At 44.0% G+C, this 15,967-nt stretch overlaps 1 protein-coding gene across 1 annotated transcript in view; it reads left to right on the top strand.

The window, feature by feature from the left end:
- The window catches only part of timm44 (translocase of inner mitochondrial membrane 44 homolog (yeast)), a 59,679-nt gene that overhangs the window by 8,504 nt on the left and 35,208 nt on the right, over window positions 1-15,967 (top strand). Inside the window, exons 2-5 of the mRNA XM_067968684.1 lie at window positions 6,949-7,059; window positions 7,662-7,832; window positions 7,912-7,992; window positions 9,032-9,181. Coding sequence (XP_067824785.1) covers window positions 6,949-7,059; window positions 7,662-7,832; window positions 7,912-7,992; window positions 9,032-9,181 — 513 coding nt within the window. The remainder of the gene's footprint in view (window positions 1-6,948; window positions 7,060-7,661; window positions 7,833-7,911; window positions 7,993-9,031; window positions 9,182-15,967) is intronic.

Here is a 15,967-nt window from a genome sequence, read left to right on the forward strand (position 1 = left end):
AAGGTTGGAGAGCTGCAGGCGCAAATAGCCACATTGGAATATGATGTTGTGGTGATAATGGAGACCTGGCTCAAAAAAGAGCAGGACTGGGTACTAAATATTCCTGGGTACAAGGTGTTCAGAAAGATAGGGAAGGAAAGAAAGGAGGCGGGGTTGACAGTATTGATTAAAGAGAATATTGCAGTGCTGGAGAGAGAGGATGTCCTTGAGGGGTCAAGGACAGAATCTATTTGGTTAGAGTTAAGAAACAGTAGAGGTGCCATTACATTATCAGGGGTAGTCTATAGGCCACCAACTAGTGGGAAGGATATAGACTAGCAAATTTGCAAGGAAATTACCGAGATGTGGAAGACCATAGAGTAGTGATAATGGGAGACTTCAGCTATCCTAATATAGACTTGGATAGTAATCATGTAAAGGGCAAAGTGGGGGAGGAATTTTTGAAATGTGTTCAGGAGAACTTTCTTGACCAGTACGTTTCCGGCCCAACGAGGAAGGAGGCATTGCTGGATCTGGTTCTGGGAAATGAGGTGGAGCAAGTGTCAGTGGGAGAACATTTAGGGAACAGGGATCATAGTATCATAAGGTTTAGGTTAGCTATGGAAAAGGACAAGGACCACTCTAAACAAAAATACTCAATAGGAGGAGGGCTAATTTCAATGAGATGAGAATGGATCTGGCCCGGGTTTATTGGAATCAAAGATTGGCAGGCAAAACTGTAATTGAACAATGGGAAGCCTCTAAAGAGGAGATTGTTCAGGTACAGGCTAGATACATTCCCCATGAGGGAGAAAGGTGGGCAACTAAAACCAGAGCTCCCTGGATGACAAAAGAGGTAGAGAGTAAAATGAAGTAGTAAAAAGGGGCGTTTGACAGATGTCAGGTTGATAATACAAGTGAGAACCAGGCTGAATATAGAAAGTTCAGAGGGGAGGCGAGAAAGGAAATAAAAGGGGCAAAGAGAAAGTATGAGAATAGACTGGCAGCCAACGTCAAAGGGAATCCAAAAGTCTTCTATAGGCATGTTAATAGTAAATGGGTAGTAAGAGGAGGGATGGGTCCAAAAAGGAGATTTACACATGGAGGCAGAGGGCATGGCTGAGGTACTAAATGAGTACTTTACCAAGGAAGAAGATGCTGCCAAAATCACAGTAAATGAAGAGGTAGTTGCGATGCTGGATGGGCTAAAAATTGATAATGACGTACTAGAAAGGCTAGCTGTACTTATAGTAGATAAGTCACCCGGTCCGGATGGGATGCATTCTAGGTTGCTGAGGGAAGTAAGGATGGAAATTGCGGAGGTACTGGCCATAATCTTCCAAACATCCTTAGATTTGGGGGTGGTGCCAGAGGACTGGAGAATTGCAAATGCTACACCCCTGTTCAAAAAAGGGTGTAAGGATAAACCCAGCAACTATAGGCCAGTCAGTTTAACCTCGGTAGTGGGGAAACTTTTAGAAACAATAATCTGGGGCAAAATTAACAGTCACTTGGAGAAGTGTGGATTAATTAAGAAAAGCCAGCATAGATTTGTTATAGGCAAATCATGTTAACCAACTTGATTGAGTTTTTTGATGAGGTAACAGAGAGGGTTGATGAAGGCAATGTGGTTGATGTGTATATGGGCCTCCAAAAGGCGTTTGATAAAGTGCCGCATAATAGGCTTGTCATCGAAGTTGAAGCCCATGGACTAAAGGGAGCAGTGGCAGCATGGATACAAAATTGGCTAAGTAATAGGAAACAGAGAGTAGTGGTGAACGTTTGTTTTTTGGACTGGAGGGACGTATACAGTGATGTTCCCTAGGGGTCGGTAATAGGACCATTGCTTTTTTTGATATATATTAATGACTTAGACTTGGGTGTACAGGGCACAATTTCAAAATTTGCAGATGACACAAAACTTGGAAGTGTAGTGAACAGTGAGGAGGATAGTGATAGACTTCAAGAGGATATAGACAGGCTGATAGAATGGGCGGACATGTGGCAGATGAAATTCAATGCAGTAAAATGTGAAGTGATACATTTCGGTAGGAAGAACGAGGAGAGGCAATATAAACTAAAGGGTACAATTCTAAAAGGGGTGCAGGAACAGAGATCTGGGGGTATATGTGCACAAATCGTTGAAGGTGGCAGGGCAGGTTAAGAAAGCATGTGGGATCTTGGCCTTTATAAATCGATGGTAGTCATGATGTGGAGATGCCGGTGATGGACTGGGGTTGACAATTGTAAACAATTTTACAACACCAAGTTATAGTCCAGCAATTTTATTTTAAATTCACAAGCTTTCGGAGGCTACCTCCTTCCTCAGGTGAACGATGTGGAAATGAAGTCCTCGAAATGAAGTCGCATTTATAATTCACAGAACAATGCTGGTGATAACAGACAGTTTTTTCAACTGCCCGTTGCCAAGGCAATCAGTGTGCAGACAGACAGGTGTTACCTGCCAGGTCTCAGAATATACAAATCACCAAAAAAAACAACAAACAAAAAAAAACAGAGATAGAGAGGTAGAAACATAGAAAAGACAGCAACTGACCCGTTATATTAAAAACAGATAACATTTGTTCGCTGGTGGGGTAACGTGTAGCGTGACATGAACCCAAGATCCCGGTTGAGGCCGTCCTCATGGGTGCGGAACTTGGCTATCAATTTCTGCTCTACGATTTTGCGTTGTCGTGTGTCTCGAAGGCCGCCTTGGAGTACGCTTACCCGAAGGTCGGTGGCTGAATGTCCTTGACTGCTGAAGTGTTCCCCGACTGGGAGGGAACCCTCCTGTTTGGCGATTGTTGCGCGGTGTCCGTTCATCCGTTGTCGCAGTGTCTGCATGGTCTCGCCAATGTACCATGCTCCGGGGCATCCTTTCCTGCAACGTATGAGGTAGACAACGTTGGCCGAGTCACAGGAGTATGAACCATGCACCTGGTGGGTGGTGTCCTCTCGTGTGATGGTGGTATCTGTGTCGATGATCTGGCATGTCTTGCAGAGGTTACCGCGGCAGGGTTGTGTGGTGTCGTGGACGCTGTTCTCTTGAAAGCTGGGTAATTTGCTGCGAACGATGGTCTGTTTGAGGTTGGGTGGCTGTTTAAAGGCGAGTAGTGGAGGTGTGGGGATGGCCATAGCGAGGTGTTCGTCGTCATTGATGACATGTTGAAGGCTGCGGAGAACATGGCGTAGTTTCTCCGCTCCGGGGAAGTACTGGACGACAAAGGGTACTCTGTTGGTTGCGTCCCGTGTCCACTCTACCGCAAGCCCACGGACAACCTCACGATGCTCCACTTTTCCAGCTTCCACCCTAACCACGTCAAAGAGGCCATCCCCTATGGACAGGCCCTGCGAATACACAGGGTCTGCTCAGACGAGGAGGAACGCGATGGACACCTACAGACGCTGAAAGACGCCCTAGTAAGAACGGGATATGACGCTCGACTCATCGATCGACAGTTCCGACGGGCCACAGCAAAAAATCGCATAGACCTCCTCAGGAGACTAACACGGGACGCAACCAACAGAGTACCCTTTGTCGTCCAGTACTTCCCCGGAGCGGAGAAACTACGCCATGTTCTCCGCAGCCTTCAACATGTCATCAATGACGACGAACACCTCGCTATGGCCATCCCCACACCTCCACTACTCGCCTTTAAACAGCCACCCAACCTCAAACAGACCATCGTTCGCAGCAAATTACCCAGCTTTCAAGAGAACAGCGTCCACGACACCACACAACCCTGCCGCGGTAACCTCTGCAAGACATGCCAGATCATCGACACAGATACCACCATCACACGAGAGGACACCACCCACCAGGTGCATGGTTCATACTCCTGTGACTCGGCCAACGTTGTCTACCTCATACGTTGCAGGAAAGGATGCCCCGGAGCATGGTACATTGGCGAGACCATGCAGACACTGCGACAACGGATGAACGGACACCGCGCAACAATCGCCAAACAGGAGGGTTCCCTCCCAGTCGGGGAACACTTCAGCAGTCAAGGACATTCAGCCACCGACCTTCGGGTAAGCGTACTCCAAGGCGGCCTTCGAGACACACGACAACGCAAAATCGTAGAGCAGAAATTGATAGCCAAGTTCCGCACCCATGAGGACGGCCTCAACCGGGATCTTGGGTTCATGTCACGCTACACGTTACCCCACCAGCGAACAAATGTTATCTGTTTTTAATATAACGGGTCAGTTGCTGTCTTTTCTATGTTTCTACCTCTCTATCTCTGTTTTTTTTTGTTTGTTGTTTTTTTTGGTGATTTGTATATTCTGAGACCTGGCAGGTAACACCTGTCTGTCTGCACACTGATTGCCTTGGCAACGGGCAGTTGAAAAAACTGTCTGTTATCACCAGCATTGTTCTGTGAATTATAAATGCGACTTCATTTCGAGGACTTCATTTCCACATCGTTCACCTGAGGAAGGAGGTAGCCTCCGAAAGCTTGTGAATTTAAAATAAAATTGCTGGACTATAACTTGGTGTTGTAAAATTGTTTACAATTTATAAATCGAGGCATAGAGTACAAAAGAAAGGAGGTTATGATGAACCTTTATAAAACACTGGTTCAGCCACAACTGGAGTATTGTGTTCAACTCTGGGCACTGCACTTTAGGAAGGATGTGAAGGCCTTAGAGAGGGTGCAGAAGAGATTTACTAGAATGATTCCAGGGATGAGGGACTTCAGTTACATGGATAGACTGGAGAAGCTGGAGTTGTTCTCCTTGGAGCAGAGAAGGTTGAGAGGAGATTTGATAGAGGTGTTCAAAATCATGAAGGGTCTGGACAGAGTAGATAGAGAGAAACTGTTCCCATTGGCAGAGGGGTCAAAAACCAGAGGACATAGATTTAAGGTAATTGGCAAAAGAACCAAAGGCTTCATGAGAAAAAACTTTTTTACACAGCGGGTGGTTGTGATCTGGAATGCATTGCCTGAGGGAGTGGTGGAGGCAGATTCAATCATGGCTTTCAAAAGAGAACTGGATAAGTACTTGAAGGGAAAAAATTTGCAGGGCTACGGGGAAAGGGCGGGGGAGTGGAACTAGCTGGATTGCTCTTGCAGAGAGCTGGCACGGACTCGATGGGTCAAACGGCCTCCTTCCGTGCTATTCTATAAAATGTGATTTGGGTGTGTTGAGTTAGTTGATCTCAGTCTGGATCTTAGATGGGGTATTAGAATTGGCCTCAGCACCCCTGGGTTGGGGGAGGAAAAAGTCAGGCAGAGTTTCTGCTGCTGATCACTATCATGCGATTCAAGCTGGACAATGCATATGTGAGGACTAGATTGATTCAGCTGTGCTGCCTTTGGCAGTCAAATCACTGCCAGCACTCACTATCCAGGTTCATGTAATGATGGAATTAAATGTATATAGAACCTTGGTTCAACCACACTTAAGAGTACTGTACACAGTTTTGGTCTCCATATTACAAAATGGATATAGTGATACTGAAGAAGGTGCAAAGAAGATTTACAAGGATGATACCAGAACTGAGGTTATAACTATCAGGAAAGACTGAACAGGCTGGGGCTCTTTTCTTTAGAAAAGAGAAGACTGAGGGGTGACCTAATAGAGGTATTTAAAATTATGCAGGGGTTTGATAGGGTAGATGTGGAGAAGGTATTTCCACTTGTGGGGAAGTCCAAAACTAGGAGTCATAAATATAAGATAGTCAATAATAAATCCAATAAGGGATTCAGGAGAAACTTCTTTCTCCAGAGTGTGGTTGGAATGTGGAACTTGCTACCACGTGAAGTAGTTGAGGCGAATACCGTAGATACATTTAAGGGGAAACTAGATAATACATGAGGGAGAAAGGAATGGAAGGATATGTTGATAGGATTAGATGAAGTAGGGAGGGAGGAGGCTCATGTGGGGCATAAACACCGGCCTGGACCGGTTGGGCCGAATGGCCTGTTTCTGTGCTATAAATTCTATGTGAACAATGTCTACCTGAGGGACTTACACCCGTGGAACTGTACCCCCACCAAAGAGTCACTAACTTCAGGAGCAGAGAAAACTGGCAAAAAAATAAGATTTTGGTATGGATTTGCCATTTCCTTTCAAAGCTTTTCTTCACTGAGAATTTCAAGATGTCTGTTTAGTTTGAAGTAATTAACCACTTGTATTAGAATTAAGGCATGAGGATCATGAGTTGCAATCTCGGGTGACTGTCCTGTGACCTTACCCTGGCCTCTTTGGCTGGATTTATTTACTGGATGTAGCATTGCATGACAATAGGGTGGAGAGTAGTATCCAACAGGATCAATCCTATTGGTTTTGATGCCAGTAATGGCAAAAGCTCCAGTCCAGACTATCTCAGCTTATTGGCTGAACCCAGAATAAAAAGACACTAGGCGCCACAATGCACAGATATTTGAAGTACTTGAATCAAATTGTCAGGAATCTTAACCAAAAAGTTGAAAGATTTTAATTTTTCTGAAGTGATAATTCTATACGTGATCTTATGGCTGTTTGTGGCCTATCTCTGGTGCAGAATGGTTGCTGTATTTGCCTCCAGAATAAGGGTCACTGCACTTGGGTAAAAGTAATTCAATTGCAAAGCACGAGACATTTTGACATCATAAGGTACTATGTAAATGTGATTGTTAACATTTGATAGGTTCTTTACAAGTTTATCTTGTGTTATTAAGGTTCATTTGCTGCTTCACCTCGTCCAGGGCATTATTCAAAGAAGAGGAGGAATTCTCCCAGTGTCCTGTACATTCTTCCTCAACTAACGAAAAAACCCAGATTAATTGGCCATTGATTTCATTGCTGTTTGTGGGATGTTGCTGTGCCAAAATGTTTGCTCACATAACATCAGTGACTAGACTCGAATAATTCATTGTACATAAAGTGCTTTTGGGTGTCCTGAGAGACATGATAAGATGCTGTATAAATGCAAGTTCTATATCTTTATCATGTTTGTTACAAATCTGTTCTCCCCAGATATGTCTAGCAAGAAGTATTCAGCTTTTGTCTATAAGATCTCAAGTTCCAACACTCAACAGAACTCATGTATACAGAATATGCAACCGTTCATCTATAGACCAGTGTCAGGTAATGTAAACAGTGTCGGGAAGAAAAGCATACGAAATAAAATTGTTTTTATATTGTCACCCATACGGAGAGATGTGACTTGAGTGCCCAGTTGCTGTGGTCCTCACTGGGCCACTGGGTTTTCAGCTGCCCTTGATAGCATCTCTTGGGACATAGGACAAACTGGCTATAGGGTTTTCCTATTCCACAGTAATGGTTTGCCTCCAACATAGTGATGCTTTGCCTGCACTAAATGCTTCCAGTATTGCGATGGTTTGCTTGTGGTGTAGTTGTGATTTGCTATCACTATAATGATGGTTTAACTCTATTATATTGATGGTTTACCTGCACAATTTTGATGGTTTGCTGCCACTGTAGTAGGAACATAGGAACAGGTGTGGGCCCATCAGCCCCTTGAGCCTGTTCCGTCGTTCAATTTGATCATGGCTGATCTGTACGTCAACTCCCATTTACCCACCTTTGATCCATATCCCTTGATACCCATACCTTTAGGAGAAGGTGGTGAGCCACCTGTGGGAAGGCTGAGTGACCAAGCATCTGATAGATTTATAAAGCCAAGATTGCTGAGCTTGCTTTAAATTTTATAATTTAATTCTTTATAGGTTCGATGTTACGCGTCAGAAGGGAGAAAGGGCTTTCTTACCGGTCTATTGGACAATATCAAACAGGAACTAGCAAAAAACAAAGAAATGAAGGATAGCATTAAGAAATTTCGAGATGAAGCAAAAAGGTTAGAAGAATCAGAGGCTCTGCAGAGAGCAAGGAAAAAATATGTAAGTTTTTAAATTTCTCATGTGTTAGTCAAGTTACAAAATTGTGTCTCTGAGATTAAATAGTTTATTTATTTTTCAGAAAACCATTGAATCTGAAACAGTAAAAACCTCAGAAGTTTTTAAGAAGAAGTTAGAAGAGTTTTCAGAAACAGTAAAAGAGGTGAGTTCAGCTCACGGGCTTACCAGGAACACCTCTCCTTAGAAAGCTGGTATTTTTCTCAATTCCTGCTTCCCAAATGAGACATTCATTGGACTGGAGTTCCTGGGCTTCATTGCATCTGGCAGTGTGGCATGAGTTCCACTTATTTTCTCTGTTCTCCCTCCCCCATGGGTACTTCACGCAGGGCCTCGCCCCCTGGCCGATGGAGTTCTCCTTAGTTGTGTTAGTCTGACGTGTTCAGCCCTTCCAGTGCAGCCAATGCTGCACTTGTTTTGGTGATGCCAATGAGTTATGTCTTTGCACACAAATGATTTGGGATAATGAGTGTCAACTAGGCTTTCATCTCATTGTTTGATCCAGTTGCCTCGGTGGAGTTATCTAATTACACCGCTCAGTATCCTGTTTGGCTCTCAGAGCATGATTTTTAGCCAGCTCGGGAGTGATTTAAAGATATGTGGATCCCAGCCTTATTTTAAATAAGTAAAATAAATATTAAAATGGTTATTTAATAAATAGTGTAAATTAAAATTGAAATCATTAAGTATGGAGGGAGAGTGGGTCAGAAGCAAAGACAAGCAGAGAAAAAAGTGAACATTTTATACCACTCCCCGTGCGGAGTTATTTGATCTCAGCTGGGTTAGCAGTGGGGGTGATACAATTGACCTCAATACCCCTGAGTTAGAATGGGGAAAATTAGTCAGGGTTGCTCCTACTGATTACTGTTGTGATTCCTGTTGCAAAGTGCAAGTATGCGGATGTCAGGTGAGGGCAGGACAGACTCGGCTGTGGCGCGATTCCTGGTCGAATAGTCTGCTGATACTCACTGCTTAGACCTTCACGTGAAGAATGAACACTTGGCTGAGGTACCAAAGGGCTCCCATCACCTGTGGAACTGTTGCTTAAAAAGAGTCGGTGTCTTTATCGGCCTGTTTCCAGAGTGTGTCTGATGTTAGAGTGCAGTTTGATGCACATTTGTTTCATGAGCTTGAGGCTTGTTGTTTATAGTAAGTATGCTTATGTTCTGTTTTCTATACCGCAGAGTCTAGATGAAGTTAGTAAATCTGATATTGGGAAAAAGATAAGGGAAGGAGTGGAAGAAGCAGCAAAATCAGCAAAGCAGTCTGCAGAAACGGTCAGCAGGAGTGGGGAGAAGATTGGCAAAACCACTGCCTTTAAAGCAATATCTCAGGTAGGTAACACCACTTAAAACAGATTACTTGGACCTGAATCTCATTTATTGTGTGTAGGACATAGCCTGCCATATTTACCTACATGACAATAGTGACTGCACTTCAGTGCAGTTCATAATGTGAAGCCATGTAGGACAGTGCTCATGAGACACGACAAGGTGCTACATAAAAGCAGGTTCTTTTTTCTATCTGGCTACCGCAGGCGTCTTCATGGGCTGCATAGTTATGTAATGTGGAGCCTCAGGGCCACATACCAAGTTTAAATCCATCTCCATATTAAGTTGCATATGTCTCAAATTGCTGGTATTAACAGAACTTGTAGTTCTGATATAAGATTTACCCACCAATGGGACAACAGTGCTAAGAACAGCCCTCTCCAAACCTCCAGGAATTCAAACATAACAAACCAGTGAATAAGAAATATAAGTGCAAAAAGGACTGAGTAGCCTGGGCTTGCATAGTGGTGTGTGGCTCCATGCCACATGCAGGTTGGTTACGTATGGTTAAAGCTAAATCTTTTTAAGCCTTGTCAAAGGGATTGCAAATTGAAACAGAAATGAAGTTATAGAATAAACTGATGTGTTTCAAGGAGATTACAGTGTGCTGTCTGGCTGTTATCTGTCCTTCATGAAGAATTGCCCAAAAAAACAAATGCTCACAGAATGACTAACACAAAAATCAAATATTTGCAGAATTACTAACACGCTGTTGTCTTTTAGAAGGTGTTGCGTACTACAGGGTGTGTTGCTTTAGGACTTGTATCTCTTTTTTTGTTAAACTTTCTGTGATGTTCCTTGTGGATGTTCCTGTTGGTGTGTTTACATGTACTGAACAGACTTCAGAAGCTGGTATGTTTTGTCTTTAGGCAAACCTTTAAACAGCAGTAGAGGTCTGTGAGCAGGCTGCTTGACTGACTCAAAAGACCCTCCCCATCCCACCTCCAACACACATTAAAAAATCACTGAGCAAAAAGGCCAGCAAAGAACAAACCATTTAAGTATTCTTTTCCGATTCCCCTTCTCTCCAGAAGGTGCTGACTCTTGTTAGAGTACAATACTTTGGTTGCTGGCTGACCTCTGATATCTCACCTGCGACCATATTTTAATGCATAGCCTAGACCAGTGAGTGTTGGCAGATGATTGGACTGTGGGGCATCACAGATGAACTGTCAACGTCTGACCTCCACACACACGCATTTTCCAACAGGGCTCACTGGTTAGTGATTAGAAGCAGGAAGGTGAGCTGATGTATTTGTTCCCTTTCCTTGGCCCCAGGTGCGGAGGCCAGTTTTAGAACCCTTACCATTGATATCAGCTAATTCAGCAGAGAGTGGGGATGGAACCTGGGAACATCCTGGTCTTTGTGGTTCCGCACGATAATGAGTGGTGCGTGTGCACTCATGCACCAGGGGGCACTAATGCTCTCTAAATGTGAGGAGCAGGTTTCATTTTGAACTGATTTGAATTGTTGAGTTAATTTTTAAAAGATGGTATTGTTGTTTGTAATTATGCCTAAACTGAGCCAGTCTTCTGTGTTCAATGCCTTTCTTTACTCTATGTCCCTTAGATATATTGGCAAAGCTTGTGTTGGTATTTTTGATGCTGCACACAGGGCGACACCAGTTTTTTTTCCCCAATAGGGGTAGATGTGTTGAAGTCTTAACTCTTTACAGATAAGACCCAGCGTTTAACAGATGTAGCTGTTTTACTGCAGTGAATATGTGCTTGCCTCAAAATCAAACATGAGATGATGACAGAAACCTGCAGTTTAGTTTGCATCATTTAAATTTTGTGCAGTCGGTGAAATTTGTTTTACAATCCTCTCCTCCTCCTCCAAAAGACACTGCCTCTCACTGGGGTGCGGGTTCTACAGATGCCAGTGCCTTTAATGTAGAAAAATGTCATCACAGAGGCGTGGTTAAAAAAAAATGGATTCAGAGCCAAAGAAGGAGCTATTAAGAGGGGTGACCAAAAGCTTGGTCAAAGAGATGGGTCTTAAAGGAGGAGAGGAAGGTGAAGAGACGTAGAGGTTTAGGAGGGAGCATGGGGCTGAAGGCACGACTGCTGATGGTGGAACGAATGGTGGCGGGATGCCAGAGTCAGAGGAATAGAGAGTGAGCTTGTGTGTTAATCCGCCCCTGGGATCAGCCTCTCATCGAGTGCTTCCTTCATTAACTGAACCGTGGGAGTAATATGTCAAGCAAATGTTATCTTCATTTCTTTGGTGAGATACATGTGACACACAGCTTTAGATATGTATCCTGGTATTGTGACATTAGTGTGCTGATACAGATCAACTCAAAGTATATGTGAGTCTCACCATACCTCCTGCACTGCTCTGCGTCACCTTTGTAAAGGTAAAGGTGGCATTCAAAAAGAGCTCCCTGATGGTCCAGTGAGTAGCTGAGCCATACATGGCAGGAAGGTACTGGGATGTGCATGGAAGTTTCGGATTGCAAGTAAGAACAAGTTGCACTGACATTGTACAAATCAGTGGTGAGGCCAATTCTGGTGTGCCGTTTTTGTCACCTATTTCAAAAAAGATATAGATGCATTTGAAAGGGTTCAGAGAAGTGTGACCGGGATGATCCCTGATCTAAGTTATAAAAAAAAGATCAAGTGATGGAAGTTATTTTCACTGAAGAAAAGAAAACTGAGGGGAGACATGATCCAGGTCTTCAAAATAATTTTATTTACATCAGACACCCAGCTGACCAAACACAGAAGCCCTTTCCATATTTAAGAGTCTCCACACCAAACTACTGAGAAATCCACACAAACAGCATTTCTGTTTGCCTGATGCAAAGTGCACGCTCCCTATCCATAACACCGCACCGCCCTTAACTCTGTTCAGAGAGCTTAGATATGGGTTGGGTAGGTAGGGGATTTAAATCTTAGCATGCACTGAGGTAGTGCTGAAGTTTAACCAACTAAACCACATGGCCTGCAAGCATAGAGCACTGATAAATTCCCACCATTTCTCCACCAAAGACCACCCAATATGTTAGGGCAGGGGTGTCATCCTGAACCTCATCAGCTGTACGCCTTCAGCATGTTGGATACACCCACATAGGACAGCTTGAGATATCCCAGCCACCTTGATGCTCTAGACTCCCTGTCAGTATTTAGTAACCACCATATGGCTAACTCCCCTCCAGGGTAGTGACCATTGTGAGGCTGATTCCCCTCCAGGATATACAGTGACAGGTGAGTGCAGGCTAGAGCTCTCCCGCCCTCCCTGCAAATGTTTCCCCTCTTTTGCCACAAATTTGCCCCACAGCTTCCACATGGACCGGAAGAAACCCCTCTATTGCATGCCTTGGAGTTCCTAAACCAAGAAGACGAACAGTTAGGACACGTCTTATATGGCGCAAGATAAACCTATATTGGGATTTTTCTGTCATTGGAGACAGGTGAGAAAGACCAAAGTCCTCTTTGCCCCTTCACTGCAGTCCCAAAGGACTGTGTTCAGTCAAAAGTTGGTCTTTACCAGAATCCGTAAGTAAAGTAGTGAAAGGTATAGATAACATTGAATGAAGTAAGCAAACTAACCTGGACAATGAGCTCAGGACTAGAACAATAAGATTAGGAGTTAGACATTTTTTTTCCACAGGATAATGGCTGTGGAACAGAATCTCAGAAAAAGCATTGATTCAGGATCCATTAAAAAGATGCTGGGTCAATATCTGTTGAGAATTGGGACTGAAGCTAAAAGAGATATTAACAGTACTGTTTGCTTGTTTATTTTAGGAGAGATGGTGAAGGATCTTAGTGTTCCCTTAAAGTGAGGGACTCAACTGAGTCCATTATAGAATAATGGCCCAGAATTTGCCGGAGCGGGGCATCTCGTGGCGTGCTTCGTTAGATTATTTTCCTCACCCTTCAGCTCGAAAAATGTTTGTGCCGCAAATTGCTGGAAATGTAAGCTGGTAACAGGGCAGCGAACTCAACAGGCACCTGGGACCTTGGTGAACAACAGGACCAATAGTCTATTTGCTTGACCAATGAGATTTAAGGATAGAGAAAGAAACAGAGGAACGATGGAGAAGAAAAAATGGTGAATTAGAGTCAAATCAGGTACAGAAAGCAAAATAAAGAGAGAGAATGAAAGATTGGATTAACAGAGAGAGAGAGAGAAAAAGAGACAGAAAGGAAAAGTAAGAAAAAAAAATTAAATTCTAAATTTTAAAAACCTCTAAGAACAATTTACTACTTGCAGTAATGAGATTGCACAGTTTCATTTGTTCCCTTTCTGGGCCGGAGAGGTCAAGTGGCTTTGCAGGAACATAAATCTCGTCATTAAAAAGGTCCTTATGTTGTTATGTACCAGCCCTAACTTTCTGCGGTGAGCATAATTAGTTTTAACATCGCAAATGTAGCAAGTTCTTGAAACTCATGGGGAGGTTGACAGCGAGATTCCCATCTTTGCGAGGCTAAAGGCAGAGTGGCACAAATCGTCCAGCAATTTGTGGCGATTCGCAACTCATTAGATATCTCTTCCCTCACCACAAATTGCTGGGCTATTTAAACAGCGTGCGCATTAAACTTGTCATTATTTTCCCAGCAAATTCTGGGCCAATCATACACTGACTCTGCAATAAGTGGGGTTGATGGGCTCTGGGTGGTCTCTTCCCTCCAGACTTACTTTATGTTCTTCTGTACGAGCCCAGACACAGGATCAGTAATTCAATCTCAGCTGGAGCAGCAGTTGAAGCTACAGGTGGCCTTCCCAACCCTCAGTTAAAAAGGGACAAATGAGCCAGGGTTCCTGCTCCTGGTCTGTGCCCAGAGAACCCTGCTAGAAATTGTCTGAGCGGACATCAGATGTGAACAGGATCAAACTCAACTGTGATATTTCTCATGGTTGAATAGCTTGCCAACACACTGTCGAAACTCACGCATAAATAGTGGTCATTTTAACAAAATGCTAACGGTTAAATGGATCTGTAGAACCAGACCCAGCACAGTCAGAGTCAAAAAAAGATGAAAGTGCCATTTAAAACACAATTTCCTGACAATTGCAACCTTCAGCAGTCAGAAAAAGCAGAACTTTCAGCTAGGTCAGGGTCAGTTCATTTGTTTTCTATATTTGCTGGATATTGGAATCAAGCTAATTTGAAGTAGAAATTCTGTGCTCAGTCAAGGATGGTGACTGATGGGGAAAGGTCTAATTTTCGAGTGGTGAATTTACACTGGAAACTTTCTGATGATTTGTTGACCGCTGGCGTTGTTTCAATGAACTTTTCAACTTTACACAAAAAAATACCATTTTTTATTTTGAAACAAAAATCATCTACAGGAGGTCATTGAGTGTGACCATAGTGTTCTCAGGGGGTGAGAAGTCTATTTAAACTGGCATGAGCTCCCAAAGGGACAGAGCCAATAACTTGCTGCCTGTGTATTTCCATTTACAGTTTCTGTAGAAAATCATGAACCGAGATGGTTCGGGCTGCCACTGTGTTTCAGGGAAATTGGCCATTGATACTTGAACAAAGGCAGTTGGTAGCTGCAGAGAAAACTATCAACTGCACAGAAAGCGTTTCTGCAAATGAGCAGATTGATTGTGGCAGTGAGGTGCTCCCGGGTGTGACCTATTCAACAGCCCATTGTGTTGATGGAAGAGGAATAGCCCTCTTGTGGTTGAGCTTTTGACGGCGTTAATGATGCTGTCTAATAACTCGCAGTGCTCACTCTGTACTAGTCTACGGTGTACTAAGGTTGATACTGCCCAAGCACAGCACAGGTACAGTGTAGAGGCACTAGTGTGCTGAATGCCAGCTGTAAGCTGCTCACCTAGATGAAACAGAAGTAGGGTACAAATATCAAGGAGCTAGCTGTTGGGTCATTCCACTGGACTGAAGCTGTGCAGGGAGACAAACCTTTGACTGGAGTTAGTACAAGTTTGGGCTCGCTAACAGTGCTACTGTTCTATGAACCCCCCCCCCGCCAAGCAGTGGGATGAGATTTGATACTAAAGTGTTATTTGCTCTGGAGCTCACTTGTATCACTGAAAGGTTAATTTAGTCGTTGGGAACAACTTCCCATGCCCGCCAGGAGCTCGCTAGTACCCACCCTAGGAGCCATTTTCACTTAGCTTGGTGAGAATTAGGCCCATCTTTGTTGGGGCATCACAGCCAAGCCTATTCCATTCCCCACTCAATATCCACACATGCGCACACTTTCCAACAGGGGTCAATGGATGGTGATCAGGAGCAGGACCCTGGCTGATTTTTCTCCTCCCTAATCCAGGGCCCTAAAGCCAAGTGGAGTATGACTACTGCCACCCTGAGTAAGATATTTGCCTGGTGTAACCTGTGCGTCCATATTCCGAGCTTGCAATTGCTCCTGGGATCGAGCATGACTCCCCCCAGCGGTCAGCAGTCGGGATCTTGTCTGGAATTGTGCAGAGTAGATGTGTCAGTGGGTCGCATGCCAGCCCCACTATCCCAAAAGCCTCAGCTGACAGATGAACATTATTTTGTTATTTGCTCTTGGGGGATTTGGGTGACACTGGCAAAGCTACATTTATTGCTCATCTCTACTTGTCCTTGAAAGGTGGCAGTGGACCGCCTTGACCCACTGCAGTCTTTGCGGCAATGGTGATTATTGTGCTGTATGATAGTTTTCTTTTAAGCAACTAAGTGGCTTGTTAGGCCATTTCACACAGTATTAAAAGTCAACCACATAGTGTGGACAAGAGTCACGTGTAACGCCAGACCGTGGCGGGGGGGGTGGAGGGGTGGCGGCAAGTTCCCATACCTAAAGGACATTAATGAACCAGTTTGG

Source organism: Heptranchias perlo, chromosome 29 (assembly GCF_035084215.1).
Source record: "Heptranchias perlo isolate sHepPer1 chromosome 29, sHepPer1.hap1, whole genome shotgun sequence".
NCBI lineage: Eukaryota > Metazoa > Chordata > Chondrichthyes > Hexanchiformes > Hexanchidae > Heptranchias > Heptranchias perlo.